This window comes from Alosa alosa, chromosome 9 (genome assembly GCF_017589495.1).
Source record: "Alosa alosa isolate M-15738 ecotype Scorff River chromosome 9, AALO_Geno_1.1, whole genome shotgun sequence".
Lineage (NCBI taxonomy): Eukaryota > Metazoa > Chordata > Actinopteri > Clupeiformes > Clupeidae > Alosa > Alosa alosa.
The window spans coordinates 8,007,120-8,026,229 of record NC_063197.1 but is presented as its reverse complement, the minus strand read 5'-3'; the positions used below and the strand labels follow the sequence as shown (position 1 = coordinate 8,026,229).

The window sequence follows — 19,110 nt, the reverse complement described above, 5'->3', positions numbered from 1 at the left end:
ATTTTTGAACTTTAATGTCACTAATGCTGATTATTTAATAATTAATTTGAATTTAAATATTTAAAATACTTTCACAGCAAAAATGATATGCGATTAATTTAGATTAATTAATCACAGAGTATATAATTAATTAGATTACATTTTTTAATCGATTGACAGCCCTAATTTTAACCTCTGTCTCTCTCTCTCTCTCTCTCTTTTTACACCCTCTCTTTCTATTTAAATTTGTTTCTCTCTCCCTGTGTCATCTTCTGTCTATCTCCCTTTCCATTTCTCTCTCTCTCTCTGTCTTCCTGCCTCTCTCTAATTCTTTAACTCACCATCACCCATTACCAGGTTCAGCAGCTTCAGTGTCTTTAAGCCTAAATCAATAGCAGAAACTGGACATCCATAACAGAGACTGGACATCAGTAGTAGACTGGACATGAACAACAGAGACAGAAAAGAGGCTGACAGAGAGGGGGTCAGAGTTCAACCACAGGGCTGCCTCGCCCCCCCCTCTCTCCCACCCTCCAAATATGCCCCCGCCCAGGGGCAAAAGCGTAGGGGGCAGAGAGGGCACTTACACTGGCATCCCTTTCACCAGGGTAATGCGGCTGGCGGGCTGGCTGGTCTGGCTGAGCGGTCAGCGCGCCTGGTGATGCAATCAGCGCAATTGGCGCGCCCGAGACAGAGAGCTCTGGGGAATCTGGGTGGAAATTTCAGAGAGCAAATGGCACTGGCATGAGCCCTTCAGAAGTGTGTGTGTGTGTGTGTGTGTGTGTGTGTGTGTGTGTGTGTGTGTGTGTGTGTGTGTGTGTGTGTGTGTGTGTGTGTGTGTGTGTGTGTAGGGAGGGCTGACAGGCTGGGCAGGCTGGGGTGGGGTAGAAAGGTTTGGAGGGGGTAATGTGGGGGTAGAGGGTGGAGGGGGAAGGGAGTTGGCAGGCTGGGGGGGTGAGAGAAGGGGTAAGAAGGGTGTGCGGGGGTGGGGGTGTTGCTTAATAACTATATCCTAGCAACTGGGGAGTATGATACCCCCGTGCCAGGTGCTCGCTGAGATTGGTCAGTTGGGTGGCACTGACCCCTCCCCCGGGCGGTTGTGGCCCCGTAGAAAAAATAACCCAAACCAAAACATCCTCCTCACTGTACTTACTCCTGTGCACACTTGATCCACATGCACTTTAATATCTGACCGCTCTGTCTGTTTCTAGTTTTACATGATCTACTCTCCTCTTGTTTACTTCATTTACTTTTGTTTACTTTTTTCATGTATGTATTTATCGAACAGCTCTCGGTAAACACACCTTGATACATGTGCCTTTGCCACTTACTGATCGCGTGGACAACCCCTGAGAAGAGACTTTCGTTTGGCACAGCATGACCTCTCCCTATGCAGCCATGCCGTACTGCCCTGAGCACACCTTTCCACGGTAAGGACCAGCCCGAGTGTGTCTCGATGTTACCGATTAAATATAGCCGTGTGCCATTTCCATTTACAACAACACTCAGGCTCAGCTCAAGTCGCTTTCACGGCTAAGTAAGCTGAGCTTTCCAATATACAAATGCACGTGTTGTGTGTACTTTACCCCTGTGGACAGTGATCTGGCGTAGTTTTGAAATGAGACCATGGGGCCGTCAGCTTGTGTAACAACGCATATGGTGGCATGATCTGATGAAAGACAATGGATTATACCACTACTTTCTGAGGGGTTGTTTTGCTGGTAGTGACCGCTTGTTTTTAGAACATTGTTTCCAGTCCCATTCCTGAACCAGAACCAACACAGTGGCTCTGTGATGGGTCACCTCTGTGTCCCATATCCTTGCCGAATCCGGTCCAAACCAGTGGCCCTAGTCCCTTCTCTGTGTTGGTGGACTGGTTTTATCCAGTGAGCTGGCTGGGACACTGGAGACGGAGGCGGTGTGGAAGTGCAAACTCAGGGTGGGAACAGTTGTGTCTGAGGCCTCAGCTGCTGCCTGTGTCTGATATTTATAGGTGGGGGGCACTTATAGCAACAATGCCAGTGTGTGGGGGCATCGAGGTTTAGAGTGGCCATCGGCCGAGAGAGGGCTGCAAGCGGACACTTGAGACTCCCCGTGTCTCTGCTCTACACCCCTCTCACCTCTTCCCTTCTCCTCTCTTCTGCTATCCTCTCCTCTATTCAACTGGCCTTTCATGTCTTTTTTCTTCTCTCCTCTCCTACCTTCTCTTCTTCTCTCCTCCACTTCCCTCTCCTCTCTTCTCTTATCTTCTCCTCTCGTCTCCTATCTGCTCCTCTATTCAACTCTCCTTTTCCTCTTTTTTCTCTTCTTTCCTCTACTCCCCTCTCCTCTTCACTCCCCTCCTGTCTCCTTTCATCTCTTCTTCCCTTTATTCTCCCCTCTCCTTTCTTGACTGTTCTATCTCCTCTCTTCCTGTGCATTGGGCCACTGAGGTGTGCTTGCAGGGCCTGGAGATAGTCCAGTATTTATAGACCACTATGTCTGTATGCCTGTCTCCTCACCTCCAATTTCCCTTTTCCTTTTCTGTATCATTTTACAATGCCTGACGAAGATCTTTAAAATCGAAACATTGAGTAATAAAGTTTATGGGAGCATCTACTGTAACAGCAGATCTTTCTATTGATTTCCATCTTAAGTTTTGATCAAGCACCTGAAAAACAATCAAATTGGATGTGCGTACCCTGCGCTTCCCTTTTCCTTTTATTCCAAATGATGATTCTGTAACAGGGAGGCTATACCAGGCGCGTAACTGAAGCGTTACGTTCACAATGTGTCTACTGCAACAATTAGCTTCCACTATAATCAATGGAAGTAGCTACACCAGACGGAACAAATAGACCAGTCTTCTAAAATGTTTTTTACGCATTGCGAACAGAATAGATAGATAGATAGATAGATAGATAGATAGATAGATAGATAGATAGATAGATAGGTACTTTATTGATCCCCAGGGGAAATTCAAGAATGCCTCCAGCTTTGCTGTTCGTCTGACAACAACTGTGGTCAGCAGCGTATTTGATACATAGAATCTAGTTCACATGTTAGAAAGTGCTTCTCTCTGTTGCATTGCATGGTAGCGTCATCTACAGGCTTATGAAATTCCAGAACTGAGATATGAGAAACCTTTGATTGGGTTTCAAGTTGAGATGTACATGCACAGAGGTTTCAAAACTTAGACACAAAGAGTCCACAAAGTTGGAATAGTTTGACCTTTTGGTAGCTTCTAGCAGCCTTAATTGCAGGCAATGCAGAACTAATCCTCTAACAAACAGAGATCTGACACCCTATCTGTCTAACTTTACCCTGAGGCGAAGGTGGGTAGATTAACAGGATTGGCCTACTTGAAGAAAATCCACTTCAGCTGACCACTGATAACATGTTTACCTCTGGTCAATGTTTCTGAAAAATCATCAGATATTAAAGAGATATTAAACCAAAAACACACATTCGAATCAATGTTGTTAGAGCAGTTACCCTCTGAGGACAAAGAAGATGCTCTACACGCTGCTGTCGTCGCCTGTTGCGCTTCTGTGTTTTTAGTGTTTGTGGTGGTATACGGGTTCCTGTTATCGCTGTTGTTTTAGTCCGTAATCCAACTGCCGTATGGAAGGGACAGAAACAACACCTCATTTACACAGGTGGAGTCAAAGAGCACATAGTGTTGACCCGCTGAACTTTTTAACCAACTCCTTCAACATTTAGAGCCACAAAGAGAAGCTGACTTGCTATAATCTCTTGAAACCAAAAGACGTCACGGCAAGCACTGGGTTGAACTCTTCCTTCCATTTTGAGATGTATCTATTCAGTTTCCAATAATGCTTCTCTGTTTGCATCTTCTCTGTTTTTTTATAGATTCATGCCAAGTTTGTGTGGGTATGGCATGTGTATGACATGGTTAATTTCACAATGACAGTTGTGAATGTGAAACATTTTGATACATAGAGTTGTAAGAGGTGTTGTTTCAACTGTGTTTTCAGTGGGATTTAGCTATTTAAACACTGAAGTTGCCTTTAGGGGATTTGGATATTAGTATGCAAAGAAGGAATTCTATGAATGGATTAGAAATTATAAAACCAATTTACAATTTCGTATGTGCACTAACAGCTGCCTTTTCATAGGATGAAAAGACAAAAAAGGCAACAGCTTGTCACCGTGGGTGGTGCTTGTTTGAAAGTTGTGCAAAGTTTTTTTTTCCACACCCTTTGTATCTTCTTTCCCAAGCTGACTGAATTCATCCTGCTTTTTTCCCTACAATATAAGCACGCGCCTGAAAAGAGGAGAATCTTCAGGTTGGGGTGTCTTTCTTTTGTTGAGCCCTCATGTCAGTCCTGAGTTTGAAGGATGAGTGGGGGGGGGGGTTGTGCAGAGCTGAGCCCTTTGAACGCTCGCGGGTCCCTGATTAATGAAGACACTGGAGAAGGTCCTCTGTCTCCCCCGATCGGCTATGGCTGTTTGTTTTGATTGCGTTTTCATCGGTGGATGTGCCCAACCTGCCGGGAGACAATGACCGCCCCCTGTTTAGCTGGCGACCTTTGACCCAGTCCCGTCTGCACAGGGGGCCAGGTCTGTCTTTAAGTGGACGCTGAGCAGCCTTTCCCTCAGGCTGACAAAATAACCCCCCTTGTAACCAGACACCTGCCAGCAGCCCACGGCTGACACAACCACAGCCCACCACAAAACTGCTGCAGCACAAAGGGGAACAAAACTGTGACAGACCCACATGACCATTCAGCTCATCTGTCTCCTTTGGAAAGAGTCACATTGGCAATTTGTCTCTTCTTCTCAAATTGAGTTTCTGCGTCCTATATGATAAAAATAAAATAATGTATAATAATCTTTGATAGCATCATCGGAAGTCTATTAATCTAAAACAGTGTTACTCCAGGCGAAAGGACTGTTAGAAGATACATTCTATTGTAAGATTATGATTTGCTGTTTATGACTCTTAACAAGTGGGTGATCATACATTTCCGGTGCTCTAACTCAGAAAGGGCGATCAGTCGAATGTATAGAAATCTAAGAGTGTATCAGAACAGAAGAGTCAAACGTCCCCTGCATCCTGTATGTGTGTGTGTGTGTGTGTGTGTGTGTGTGTGTGTGTGTGTGTGTGTGTGTGTGACTATGATTCATCCACACAGTAACTTTGACACTCCCTGGTTGGTTGCAAGACTTTCAAAAACATTTTTGTTTTGATTTCTTTGATTAGTTTTTGCCTGGAGGAGAATATTGGCACTGCTACTTGTCATGTTTAACAGGCCTTGCTATTCTAACACCAAGGAGCTATGCGTGCCACTGTCACCAAGAACCTGGCAATAAACCCCTTCCCTACTTCTGTACCCTCCCCCCCTTCAACCACACCACCCACTCATCTAACTGTCATCCCCGCTGCCATAAATCAGATCTCTGACATGGCTTGGATAGAAAAGGACAGGATGCTTCTCTCTGTGGGTGTTGTGTCTTTTTGTGGGACGATGATGTCGTTCTTGGCTGACGCCCCCTGTGGTGTGTTTCTGGCAATTTACCAGCCCCCCACACTCCTCACCACACCCGCAGGTTATTGGGTTGCCTGGTTCCGATCCCTCAACCAACCCCGTCCCCCCTCCAACTACTGCTCCATGCCCCCAACAACACATCCAGCCTCCGGCCAAGTTCTGCTCTCCAACCAAGGCCGCTGATGTCATTATATTGGGTTGTCAGCCTGCCTCTCCGATCTCGGGCAACGTATGTGTGGCACGCTCACTCCGACTGACCTGGGGAGAGTAGACACTCATCACCTGCTCCAAACCTATATAATCCCCATGTTCTCACTGGGCTGAAATGTTAACAATATTAAGTGTAATAACACATAAACATAAGAGATATCCAATTCTCCACTGGGAGAAGCATTTCTGTGGTGGGCAGGCCTTTCATAGCAGATGCATCATGTTATATAAGAGTCTAGCCATGTTGGTCGTGGTGAATTTCCACTTGGCAAAGGGAAAGTCATTCCTCCCTTAGGCTCTGTGGTTGGCCAATGTTTTGCTGATTTTATTCATTCTCACTATAAGGGCCAAACTATATATCAAATATCAACTGGTTTAAATGTAATGTCACTACTGAGAAATGGCCTTGATACAATATTTTTACTGATTGATATTTGATAGGCCTAATGATAGGCCTATGTTTTAAAAGAATGTGGTTGAGGCACATTCAATAATCTGTTTATTTACTTAAATAATGTTATCCATGGCAATAACAACTAACAATAACATTGTTCAATATTTAATTTAATATTATGTTTAGTATTAGGCGCAGGTGTTAACTGTAACTATGAAGTTAAATACAGTAGGCTAGTCCATGTCTCATGTAGCCGATGTAGCCCATGAAGTTCAACACAGTAGCCATGCCCACATGCCTCTCTCCTTATTAAACGTATAGTGAGCTCAGTGTCATCATTCCAGCAAGCCTAGCCTACTGTTCTTCATGGAGGTAGGCCTACAAGAACCTTGAAATGACACCGATATCTCAAATGTAATGTGAATTAGCATAATGTGTAGCCTACCTTATAGCCTACCTTATAGCCTACGTGTAGCTGAGAGGAGGTCCAATTGAAGTAGTAGGCTACAGTGATTCAGGGAAGACAAATGACTGTAAGTTGTGTGCTATGAGTAGGCCTATATGAAGTTTTTGAAGTTGAAGATACGCACAATATTACCCTAGCGTAGACCTAGATGTTTTTTATGAAATAACATTGATGATGTGAATACCGCTCTACTTTTTTCACTCTTCGATTTACGTTTGATTAAAGAAATGTCTTCGGGGTGTCCCAACAATTATTAAGAAGAGTCTGTAAAGTTATAAAATGTGTGTGTGTGTGTGTGTTTTGTAGCCTATTTGATTCGATTTTGCAGTTCTCTGGCTTTGAAAAGCAAGTAGCCTGGTCCTTTCAATACCTCATGCCATTACTGTATATGCTTTCCCAGGCCCGTATTTACTCAATTGCACAAAAGCGCCAGAACTATGCATGTCTGCCGTGTAAAATACGGCTGGATTTAGATTATTATCTTGTGTGTACAATGGGAAGTGGGAATGCGGAGGAATGGGATTGTGGACTCGGGGTGACAATTGACTTGTAAGGGTTTGGCATCCGCGCGTCTCTCAGTGTGCCAAATGACAATATCTATGGGGCTTTAAGTACACATTAGGGTTGAAAGACGCTTTTCTCCCCTATGACAGGCTTGGCAGCGATCAGTTGTCCTAGTAATTTAACTCGAGCGTTCGCCTCCTACCACACCTCTTTAGCTAAACGCAGAAAAAAGAGAAGTGGCGGGCAAATTACTTCTCTTGTGAACAGCAACGTCACCCTTTTTTAGAGCGAGAAATCCTGCTTTATCTTAGGCTTTTGGTTGTAAGGCTGTGCGCTCCCACTCAGTGGCAGGCCTTTTCATGTTTTTCATTTGAGGAATTAAGGCTAATCCACGGCCATTACCTCTTATTGGAAGGGCTGTGGTTTTCAGATGATGAAATAATTCCCCTAGTAGTCATGTAGATTGTAAATATGATATGATGGATCAAAAGTTGACATTTAGAAGGTGTAATATTAGTTGAATGTAGTAAAGTACGGTTTATGTTGGTTAGGTAGATTTATATGCTAATTGGTCTATCACAAACGTCACTGAAATATTATTAGAAATAGGCCTAACCTTTAATCTTTAAAATTGGATGTAGACACGCACCAGGATCCATCAACATTCATAGATTCTTTAAACACTAGCTCATCTCCCCAGAGTTGTATTTCCAGATGGGTGCGTGTATGGTTGTGGTTTAGCCCATGATGCTACGGTATGGTGTGTCAAAGCCCCAGTTCAGGTTCAGCAGATACGGCAGGGTTTAGGAGTATTAATATATCTCCCACACAGAATGCGGGGGAATTCCGCCTCTGCCGCTGAGTGCCAATGTCAGATGGGCTCAGTGGCGTGGCGCGGTGGGGCGCACGCAGTGGAATAAGCTGAGAGCCGTGGCGCAGCGCTATCATATAGATGCTGGGGGGAATTCCGCTGCGCTCAGACGACCGCGTGCGCCACTTCACCGGGAACAATGGGGGTGCTCAGCGAGAGGGAGGTGTAGGGTTGCAGGAGGAGCGGGTCAAAAGAGTCCGTGTCTGTTACTGACAGGCATATTTTGTACACATTTCCCTGTTGACATAATGGAATAAGAGAAGATTCACTTCCATACTTTGAAATAACGTCAAGTGTTCTGTAGTACTGCATGGGGTTGCCAATTACACACTAATTGCATAACTAATTGCCTTTATGTTATGTGAGGTCAGACCGAACAGTTTGTGGTTGCAGTGGCCGTACAGCTGTAGATAATTCAGCCCTTTTCATGTCTGATACTGCTGATCTGTTTTTTAAGGGCGTATGCATCTCTAGAGTATGGGCAATATAGACTTATTATAAACTATGTCACAATATTTCATGGGATTTTTTTGCAGCAACCATAAACTTCAATGAAAATTGTACCACTCAACACACATTTTTTCAGCACAGTCTAGAGAACCATGTAAACTCAAACATTGTTCTAGAAAAGTTTAACTTTACCTTCATCTGCAAAATTATAACTGAAGTTGGCTGAAAATATTATATGTAAACACCAGTAACTATTGAATGTATATTATATCAAGTAGTAGACCATGGACAATTCAAAATGGCATTATACTGTCTATCATGGACGATACATTACTGTGTGTCAGAGCCCTGCTTTAAAGTGAAATAATATCTGTCACCACAATCCTATGAAAGTAAAAGGTGTTTCTCATTTCAATTTTCTTTCAATGTTTCTTTCTTGATAATCTGTTTAAATCACCTTTAGAAAAAAGAAACATGTCTACCAGATGACTAAATCTGTGAATATAAAACTCAAAAGAAGTGGGCAGGTTGTGAAATGAAAAATCATTGATGTGTTATTAACCATGCCCACACATACACCCTCTCTCCTCACATCTCACACTGCTCTGTGTGTTGTGTGTGTGTGTTTGTGTGTTGTGTGTGTGTGTGTGTGTGTGTGTGTGTGTGTGTGTGTGTGTGTGTGTGTGTGAATGTGCACGTGTCCCTCTGCAGTAGACTGCGCGAGCCGGCGGCGACTTGTTTGTCCTGGGCAGAGAGCTCCTTCCTCGCCTCTATGGCCCAAAGCCAGTCCTCTCAGACCTCCGAGATCCTCGGCCAGGATGTCTTCAACCAGCTGCTGGAGATGCTCGACCAGTAAGTTCAGAAACCCTGAGCTCAGCAGCACACACACACACACACACACACACACACACACCCAGAGGATGGGGGAATCCACTTTCGGTCTGCATAAGAGAGAGGGGGGATTCTGTGTAAAATCCACCTAGCCATTGAAGACACAATTACAGTGCAGCGTTGTTTTGTAGTAGCAAAGCAGGCAGCATAGTCAGATGAGTGCGCCTCATGCCTGCAGAAAGCAATGGTTATTTATTTGGGTAGATAAAGGGGTTGATGCGGTGCAGGGAAGTTTTTCTTTAAATTCGTTTTTTCTTCCTTTCATTTTTACTGTTATGATTAATTAAATGTTTAAGTCATGTAAATAGTAGACTTTAATAGACTTTAATTAAGCAATCACTACTTAATATATTTACATTACATGCTTTATGTATTAATTACAACACAAAATACTTACCGGTAATAATGCATAACAAATAAGCATATACACGGGTTTCCCGTTTACCAACAAAACTAGATGCGCGCGCAGCCGTGAGGCAGAAGACGCTTGGTGGCCGTCCACAACGTTATAAATGTAACCTAAATAGTCAGCTGCTGTAAGCTACAATCTGATTTTTTTGTATACCCCTGTTGTCTCAATGATAATAACATCTAATTTCAGACTATATTTCAAAGTTTGACGTTCATTTGTATTATTAATGTAACATCGTATTTTGTCATTTTTGGCGAAGACATGCATTCCGTTAGGGATACTGAACATATTTAACATTCTCTAACCATCGTGATTTCGAATTGGTGCAGTTTTCAGCACAAAAACTCATTTTATTCTTTTGCTCTTTTGCATTGATCTATGCTGTTCTATGGTGCTTTCTGCCTCTTGGTTGCGCACGCATGTTTTTGTGGCGTTGCATAGAAATCCATGTATAAGCATATAATAGTGATATAACATAGTCTACATAGTAATTTAGAAACACATTTATTATTTTAAATGATTAATACACATTCTGACTCTGTGCGCTTTGGCGTGTTTCAGGTCTGCCTTTCACTCCGTCCAGCCCATCGAGCTGAACTTCTCCGAGAGCCCGGTCAGCGGCTCCCCCAGCAACACCATCCAGATCAGCATGGACTGCATCACCATGCACGAGTCCGAGGAGCCCTGCGCGGTGAGGGAGGCAGGGAGAGAATCGGAGGACCTCCACACGGTGAGGGAGGGAATCAGTGGAGCTTTACGTTGTGAGGGAGGGAGGGAGGGAGTGGGTGCATCTTAGAAGCCCTACATGGTGCGAGGGGGAGGGAGTGGGTGCATCTTAGAAGCCCTACATGGCACGAGGGGGAGGGAGTGGGTGCATCTTAGAAGCCCTACATGGCACGAGGGGGAGGGAGTGGGTGCATCTTAGAAGCCCTACATGGTGCGAGGGGAGGGAGTGGGTGCATCTTAGAAGCCCTACATGGCGCGAGGGGAGGGAGAAAGTGAGTGAGTGAGTAAGTGAATGAATGAGTGGGTGAGTGAGTGAGCGAGTGAGTGAGTGAATGAGTGAGTGAATGAGTGAGTGGGTTAGTGAGTGATTGAATGACTGAGTGGGTTATTGAGTGAGTGAATGAGTGAGTAAGTGAATGGGTGAGTGAATGAGTGAGTGGGTTAGTGAGTGAGGGACTGAGTGGGTTAGTGAGTGAGTGAGTGGGTTAGTGAGTGAGTGAGTGAGTGAGTGAGTGAGTGGGTTAGTGAGTGAGTGAATGAGTGAGTAAGTGACTGGGTGAGTGAATGAGTGAGTGGGTTAGTGAGTGAGAGAGTGGGTTAGTGAGTGAGTGAATGAGTGAGTAAGTGAATGGGTGAGTGAATGAGTGAGTGGGTTAGTGAGTGAGTGAGTGGGTTAGTGAGTGAGTGAGTGGGTTAGTGAGTGAATGGGTGAGTGAATGAGTGAGTGGGTTAGTGAGTGAGTGAGTGGGTTAGTAAGTGAGTGAGTGGGTTAGTGAGTGAGTGAGTGAGTGAGTGGGTTAGTGAGTGAGTGAATGAGTGGGTGAGTGAATGAGTGAGTGGGTTTTTGAGTGAGGGAGTGGGTGAGTGAGTGGATGGGTGGGTAAATGAGTGAGGAAATGAGTGAATCAGAGGAGCCTTACACAGTGAGTGAGGAAGTGAGTGAGTGGGTGAATGAGTGAATAAATGGACAAGTGAGTGAGTGTGTGAAGACGAGGAGCCATACACATTAAAGGAGAGAAAGATAGAGGTGGTGAATTAGTGAGAGAGGAGCTATACATGGTGAATGAATGAAGGAATAAATGAGTGAATGACAGTGGGAAAGGGGGAGGCAGTGAGGCATAGAGTTCAGTGCATGACTGAGTGACTGAGTTAAGGAGGTACAGCTGGGATGAGTGAATGATTCAGGTAGTCTATGAATGGGTGAATAAATTAATACATGAATGAGTGTTTGGGTGTGTAAGTGACTGTTTGAATTATGGAGTGAGTGTTTAAGTGACTAAGTGAGTGAGTGCATGTGTGATTAATGGGGTAGAGAGCGAGTGAAGTTGTTCAGTAGAACTCCGGCAAAAGAAGAGGATCTGGTATAGCCAGAATTCTCCCAACTTGCGCCACTATGTTGATGGGCCATATATTTAGAAAGTAAAAATCACTGACAGCTACTATAATTTCCCAACAAGAAGCCGTGGTTTAAACATTGATTTTGCAAAATTTCTTCACCCTTAAGGTTAATACACGGGGGTAGTTAATATGGTATTAATATAGTTTTGTTTTTTTTAACCTGCATAAAACACTGTCCTGCGGTTTATACACATGTACACATTGCGGCTAATACACAGGAAATTACTGAATGCAATCATAAAGGGAGAAAGAGAAAATTGAAAAAAAAAACAAGTTGATTGATCAATCTCTGACATTTTAAAAGCATTTTGTTGAGACTTAAATGCATAAATACATACTGTACTGTACATACATAAACTACCGTTTGGAGTCACTTAGAAATGTCCTTGTTTTATGTGAATGGTGCTTTACTACCAAATCCAGTGAATTACACAGTAATGCACAGGGTTTGATTACTGTACATCAACATCCTGAGAACCACTCAGAACACCCACGCGTGCATAGCATATTGCATACACAACCATGTGTCACGTCCACCTTAGCTCTTTGGTCTCCAGTGTTTCTCAACACAGGATATGGTTGGTGTTGTTCTAGAGTGCAGAACAGGGCCAACGAACAGAACAAGAACACAAAGGTAATGACTGTGGTTGTTGCCACAAATTCAAACAATAATCCCAGAATAACAAAATCCATGGTACTAAATAATAAATGATCTCAACAAGAATTGGATCCAAACCACAAAAAGCTTTGTTTTATAATGCAAGTCATTTAATTGACAACTCTAAAGCATGTTTAATCTCTGAAATATAAAGATGGCCAATGCTATGTTGTCACTTATAAAGATGGCCATGTTGTCACTTTCAGTCATATGTTGCTTATGTGCTACATTGTGGCATTTAAAAACATGAACAGAATTTAATTTGGTTGAATGTGATTTCTACAAAGTTGTTATAAATTATAAACCTTTATAGTTATTAGTTATTATAAACCTGATTACTGATATTAGGATGATAATTGGCCTTTGTTCAACTTTCTTGAAATCGACATGTATGTATGTTTTCTATTCGAGTGCTTGTGCAATTGTTGAACCAAACCTTGTAGTAAAGTAAACTTCACAGCGTTAGTGAATGATCCAGAAATCACCAAACATTCAATTTTCTTTGTATTTGTTTTTAACGGCAGGTGAGTGTGTGAAGTGATCAGTGATGTAGAAAATCAGTTGGGGGTTTTATCGGTAAGTCCCAGCTCAAACATCTGTGGGCGTTGGTGTCTGCGATGGGGTTTCCCACTTCATCTTGGTCAAGGCAAATACAATTAGAAGTACCCCTCTGCTGATTGGGTTTGTGTGTTAGCTAGTAGCACACCGGGACTTTATTTAACCAGGTCTGTTAGCGTGTCTGCCCGAAGGCCTAGTCGTATTCTACTGTCGGTGGTACTTTGTTGAAAATCGATGACTCTTGGGTCGCTGGATGTTCTGCTCGGATGTGGCCTGCGTGCCTTTTTGAAATGCACTTTGATGAGGACGACAGCTTGCATCTCATTCCCGATGACTTCCTATACACTGTAAGTCAGACCTTCCTCGATCACTTGCTTGATTCTGATTTAGCACTAATGTTATTGTCTGAAGTTTAGTTTTACAGTAGGTTGAATCAGAGCTTTGCAAAAATCTATATTCAGCATTTTGCATGTTCATTTCTCGCTGTGTGGGTTAGGGTGCGTTGCTGTGCCTCTGTGCTTGAGCTGTCACTCTGTTTGCCATTGTACATGTAGGTTTAAGTTGTCACCTCTGTGGAATCGTCTCTGTAGGTGCATTGTGCACAAAGCCACACAGTGTGTTTTCCTTTCAAGAAAAGACCTCCATCATCGGCCGTCCTCCATCCCATAGAGTGTGTACACAACAGAGCTGAAGCGGCAGTGGAAAGTCTGACATTTCCTTCTATGACCTGTAGCCAAAGCAACAATCCCCCAGGAGCCTGATGAGCTCTGTGGAGCCCCTCCCTGGAGAGGAATGCTGTTGTCCAGCAGTAAAAAAAGGAGAGAGAGAGAGGAAGAATGAAAAAGAGGAGGGAGAGGCAGAATGAAAAAGAGGAGGAGGGAGAGATATTAGGAGGGAGTGATTAACGCAGCTCCTCTCTGCCCTAAGGGGGACCAGTGTTCCCTTGATCTGGTGATTAATGCAACCCCCCACAACCCCCCACAACCATACACACACACACACACACACCCCACACCATACACACACACACACACACACACACACACACACACACACACACACACATGAAGCAACACATGCACACATACACACACACACACACACACACACACACACACACACACACACACACACACACACACACCCCACATACACACACACACACACACACACACACCCCACAACCATACACACACACACACACACACACACACACACACACACACACACACACACACACACACACACACATGGAAGCACATGCCACACACACACACACTCACTCTCTCTCTCTCTCTCTATCTCTATCTCTCTCTCTCTCTCTCTCTCTCTCTCTCAACACACACACACACACACACACACATGGGAAGCAACACATGCGCTCCACATACACACCTCCCACTCTCTCTCTCTCTCTATCTCTCTCTCTCTCTCTCTCACACACACACACACATACACACACACACACACATGAAGCAACACATGCGCTCACATACACACACCTCCACTCTCTCTCTCTCTATCTCTCTCTCTCTCTCTCTCTCTCCTCACACACACACACACACACATACACACATGAAGCAACACATGTGCTCACTTACACACACACACACTTACTCTCTCTTTCTCTCTCTCACACACACACACACATACACACACACACACACACACTCAGTCTTTCTCTCTCTCTCACACACACGCACACCCACACATAAAGCAACACATGCACTCACACACACACTCTGTCTCACACACACACACACACACATAAACATACATTTTCAAGAAAACATACACAGAAACCAGCAATTGCGTGCGGACCTTGCCTTGCTACAAAACAAACACACACACACACACACACCCACACGCGCACACACACACTGCTTGCTCCAGCACTCCCACTCTCCTCCGGCTGGAGTGCCGACGCGCAGCACCAGGCTGCTGCCACTCGAACCACCAAACCTGATTTGGCAGCCAGGCCGTGGCATGGGGAGCCAGAGGCGAGGGTGAGCCGTGGGCATGTATCAGGAAGTCGAGGGTGGTCCGCGGTTCCGGCAGCTGTGCCGCTCCCAGATGGCACCCAAAGCATCTCACAAGCACACACACACACACCCCACAGCCACACACACACACACACACACACACACACACACACACACACACACACATGAAGCAACACATGCGCTCACATACACACACACACACACACACACACACACACACACACACACACACACCCCACAACCACACACACACACACACACACACCCACAGCCAGCACACACACACACACACACACACACACACACACACACACACACACACACACACACCTTGGAAGGCAACACATGCTCACATACATCTATCTCTCTCTCTCTCTCTCTCTCTCTCTCCACACACACACACACACACACACACACACATGAAGTAACACATGCGCCACATTACACATTCCACTTTGTTTCTCTCTATCTCTCTTTCTTTCTCTCTTCTATTACACACATTATTATTGTTGACACACATCACATGAAGCAACACATGTGGCTCACGCCCCTACACACACACACACTCTCTCTCTATCTTTTCTCTCTCACACACACACACACACACATACACACACACATGTGCTCCTTACACACACTCCAGTCTCTCTCTTTCTCTCTCTCCACACACACACACACATACACACACACAAACACAACACATGTCTTTCTCTCTCACACACCGCACATACCCACACATAAAAACAACACATGCACTCACACACACACTCTGTCTCACACACACACACACACACACATAAACATACATTTTCAAGAGAAAACATACACAGAAGCCAGCAATTGCGTGCACGGACACACTTATACAAGCAAACACACACACACACACCCACACGCACACACACACACCTCGCCTTGCTCAGCACTCCCTCTCCTCCACTGGGGCGTGCCGACATGGCACAGCACACCAGGCTGCTGCCACTCCCGAACACCAAACCTGAGGGTGGCAGCCAGGCCGTGGCATGGGGCCAGGAGGGTGGCGCCGTGTGGGCATGGCATGGGAAGTCCGAGGGGTGTGGTCACGAGTTCCTGACCGCTGTGCCACTCCCAGATGGCACCCCAAAAGCATCTCACAACACACACACTTACATACTCATGCATACCTTCACTATGTGTCACTGGAGGCAGAGTTTGTGCAGTAGTCAGGGTAGGGTGATTAGAACCCAAGGGGGTGTTTTTCTTTTTCTGATCTGAATGTAAAATATTACCTGGAATTCTTGATTCTTTTTTCCCTGGAATCTTTTTCTGTGCGAGAGTCTCCGCACAGTAATGATTTCGACCGTCTTCTGTTTTATGTAGCTGCAGGGCAGTAGTATAACGTAACAACCCATCTTTTTTTCCTCTCTCTCTCTTTTTCTCTCTCTCTCTCTCTTCACTTGCTTGTTTTCCTCACCTTGCTGTTTTTCTTTCTTGCTCAATCTCTGCATAGCTCTTTATCTCTCCCTCTCTTTTTCTTTATTGACTGTTTATTTCCCAACCCCATACTGTCCCTCTTTTTTTCTCTGTTTCTTTCTCCCCTTTCTGTCTCTCTTTTCTTTCTCTCTTCTTTCTCTTCCACCCTTGTTCTGTCACTCCTTCTTACTGCATTCTGTCTCAATCACACTCTCTCTCTGTCTTGTTTGGTGTACATGCGTCTGTTTCCCCCCCATTCTCTATTTCCTTTTTTCTTTCTGGCTTGATCTCTTATGCTGCTCTCTATCTATCCATCTTTGTCACTCATTTTCCATCTCTTTTCCTATCACTCTCTTTTTCTGCTGTCCTCTCTCTTCTTTTGCGTGACGTGGAAAGAGAAAACAGAGAGAGAGAGAGCGGCGTGCGTGCGGTGGAGTCGAATAACATGAAGGAATGTGTCAGAAACAGTGGCAGCAGAAAGCTAATATCCCACCTGCCACCCCCAGCACAGCCTGACCGCACCGCCTTATAGCAGCGCCCCTGTATCAGCTGAGTGTGGCTGGCGTGATATGGCAGGATGTGGTGGGGCTCACGCACAGCAGTGTGTGGATTTCTCAGGTAGCCACTGATTCAGGGATGAATCTTGTCAATTCCCTGGTCTAACTTGGCATGCATGCATGGTTTCGTGGTGTTTTATGCCCCTAACGTTGTCTTCAAGGCAGCACTGCCTGGAAGGCACTAGGGTTAGGCATGGGTTAGGGTTAGGGGTTAGGGTGGCAGCGCTGCCTGGAAGACGACATTGGTGGCATAAAACACACTCTCTCTCTCTCTCTCTCTCTCTCTCTCTCTCTCTCTCTCTCTCTCTCTCTCTCTCTCTCTCTCTCTCTCTCTCTCTCTCTCTCTCTCTCTCTCTCTCTCTCTCTCTCTCTCTCTTTCTCTCTCCCTCATCTCCATCATCTTTCTTGCACATAGCTACAAGCTGAGTGATTCCATTAAGTTCTGCATCCCAACATGACAAAGCCTCTGGCAAACTTGCTATGCCCCCAAGCCTCTTCCCCAGATAATGACGACGGTGGAGGTAAATACTAAAGTTGTCCACATCGTCAACAGAGTCGTCTTAGGCGAGTGCGTTAGTGACCCTAATACACATCCTCAGTGTTTGTTTTAGTCTTTACCAGGGAGAGCACCTCGGTGATTCACGCTTCACTGACTCCTCTGAAAGCTACTCCACCTGGTGATGACAGACTCACTGCAGAGGATGATTGCTTATTTAGATTTAGAACTGATTTTTTTGTTCTCTTCTCTGGGACAGTGGGGAGACAGACAGGCGATACACAGGATTTATGGGTGAGCTGGGTTGGCTTTGGTTTGGGTTTGACTTGGCTGGGCTCGGTTCCATTAAATACGTTTTAGTTTCGCTCATTTTGTTTTGTTAGGTTTTTTTTTTAAGTCTGGCTCTATGGGTTGGATTGGTAAGGTTTGGTTTAGCCTGGATTGGTTTATTTCAGTATGGTTTGCATGGATTTAATTTTTTTTTTGTTAGGTAAAATGTAGTTTAGTATGATTTGCCATGGATTGGATTGGTGATGTTTATTTTGTTTATTTTGCCTCAGTCTGGTCTGCTATGGTTACATGTATGCATAGTTTAGTATGTCTTTGTTCGCCCATCTCCAGTGCTGGGTTCAGACAGTAGTTGACTCAGCAGCAGGTGATTACTGTAATTAAGATCACCCAGCCCTCTTAGCATCATGGGAAATGTTTTTTTTTCTCACTCTCTATTCCAAATGCCCTCATTGTGAATGTCAAGAACCAGTTTCCATGATCGTGCAGTAATCTCTCCAAGCCTAGTCATCGGATGAGCAATTTTTGATTTCTTTCTCTTTTTTTCCCTCTTTCTTTGCCCTGTGGCAGGAGTTGTTCACTCGCCTGTGAACCTGTGTGATTTATTTACTCCCAGCCTGAGTTAGGGCTGTGGGGATGAGACCGCGCCCTGCTACCCCTGCAGTGAAAATCAGACAGCGCTGAGCTGCCAAGATGCCCCACGGCCAAGCTGAGCCAATCTATATGCCCTTCCCCCCTCCTATCCTCACTTTCTTGCTTACTTTATTATTTGGCTGAAGAGATGTACCTATGTTAGTTATTATAGTCTCTTTGCTCAAGGGCAAAACGGTGGCAGCTGGGAAAGAATCGATCCCACAACAATTCAAATAACTTTCTGTTCTGTTGCAGGCTAGCCCTGCTTCTAATCCTGCTCCTAGCCCCTAGCCCTGCTCCTAGACCTGCTCTTAGCCCTGCTCCTAGCCCTGCTCCTAGCCCCTAGCCCTGCTCCTAGCCCCTAGCACTGCTCCTAGCCCCTAGCCCTGCTCCTAGCCCTGCTCTTAGCCCCTAGCCTTGCTCCTAGCCCTGCTCCTAGCCCTGCTCCTGCTCCTAGCCCCTAGCCCTGCTCCTAGCCCTGTTCCTAGCCCTGCTCATAGCCCCTAGCCCTGCTCATAGCTCCTAGCCCTGCCCCTAGCCCCTAGCCCTGCTCCTAGCCCTGTTCCTAGCCCTGCTCATAGCTCCTAGCCCTGCTCCTAGCCCTGCCCCTAGCCCCTAGCCCTGCTCTTAGCCCTGCTCCTAGCCCCTAGCCCTGCTCCTAGCCCTGCCCTAGCC

At 45.1% G+C, this 19,110-nt stretch overlaps 1 protein-coding gene across 1 annotated transcript; it reads left to right on the top strand.

Annotated features, from left to right (window-relative positions):
- Positions 1–1,137: 1,137 nt before the first annotated feature.
- On the top strand, positions 1,138–18,800 carry LOC125300222 (tumor protein 63-like). The gene is made up of 4 exons (XM_048251953.1): positions 1,138–1,409; positions 9,078–9,218; positions 10,231–10,399; positions 18,720–18,800. The coding sequence occupies exons 1-4, from the start codon at positions 1,357–1,359 to the stop codon at positions 18,798–18,800; spliced, it is 444 nt and encodes a 147-aa protein (XP_048107910.1). The 5' UTR covers positions 1,138–1,356.
- Positions 18,801–19,110: the final 310 nt, after the last annotated feature.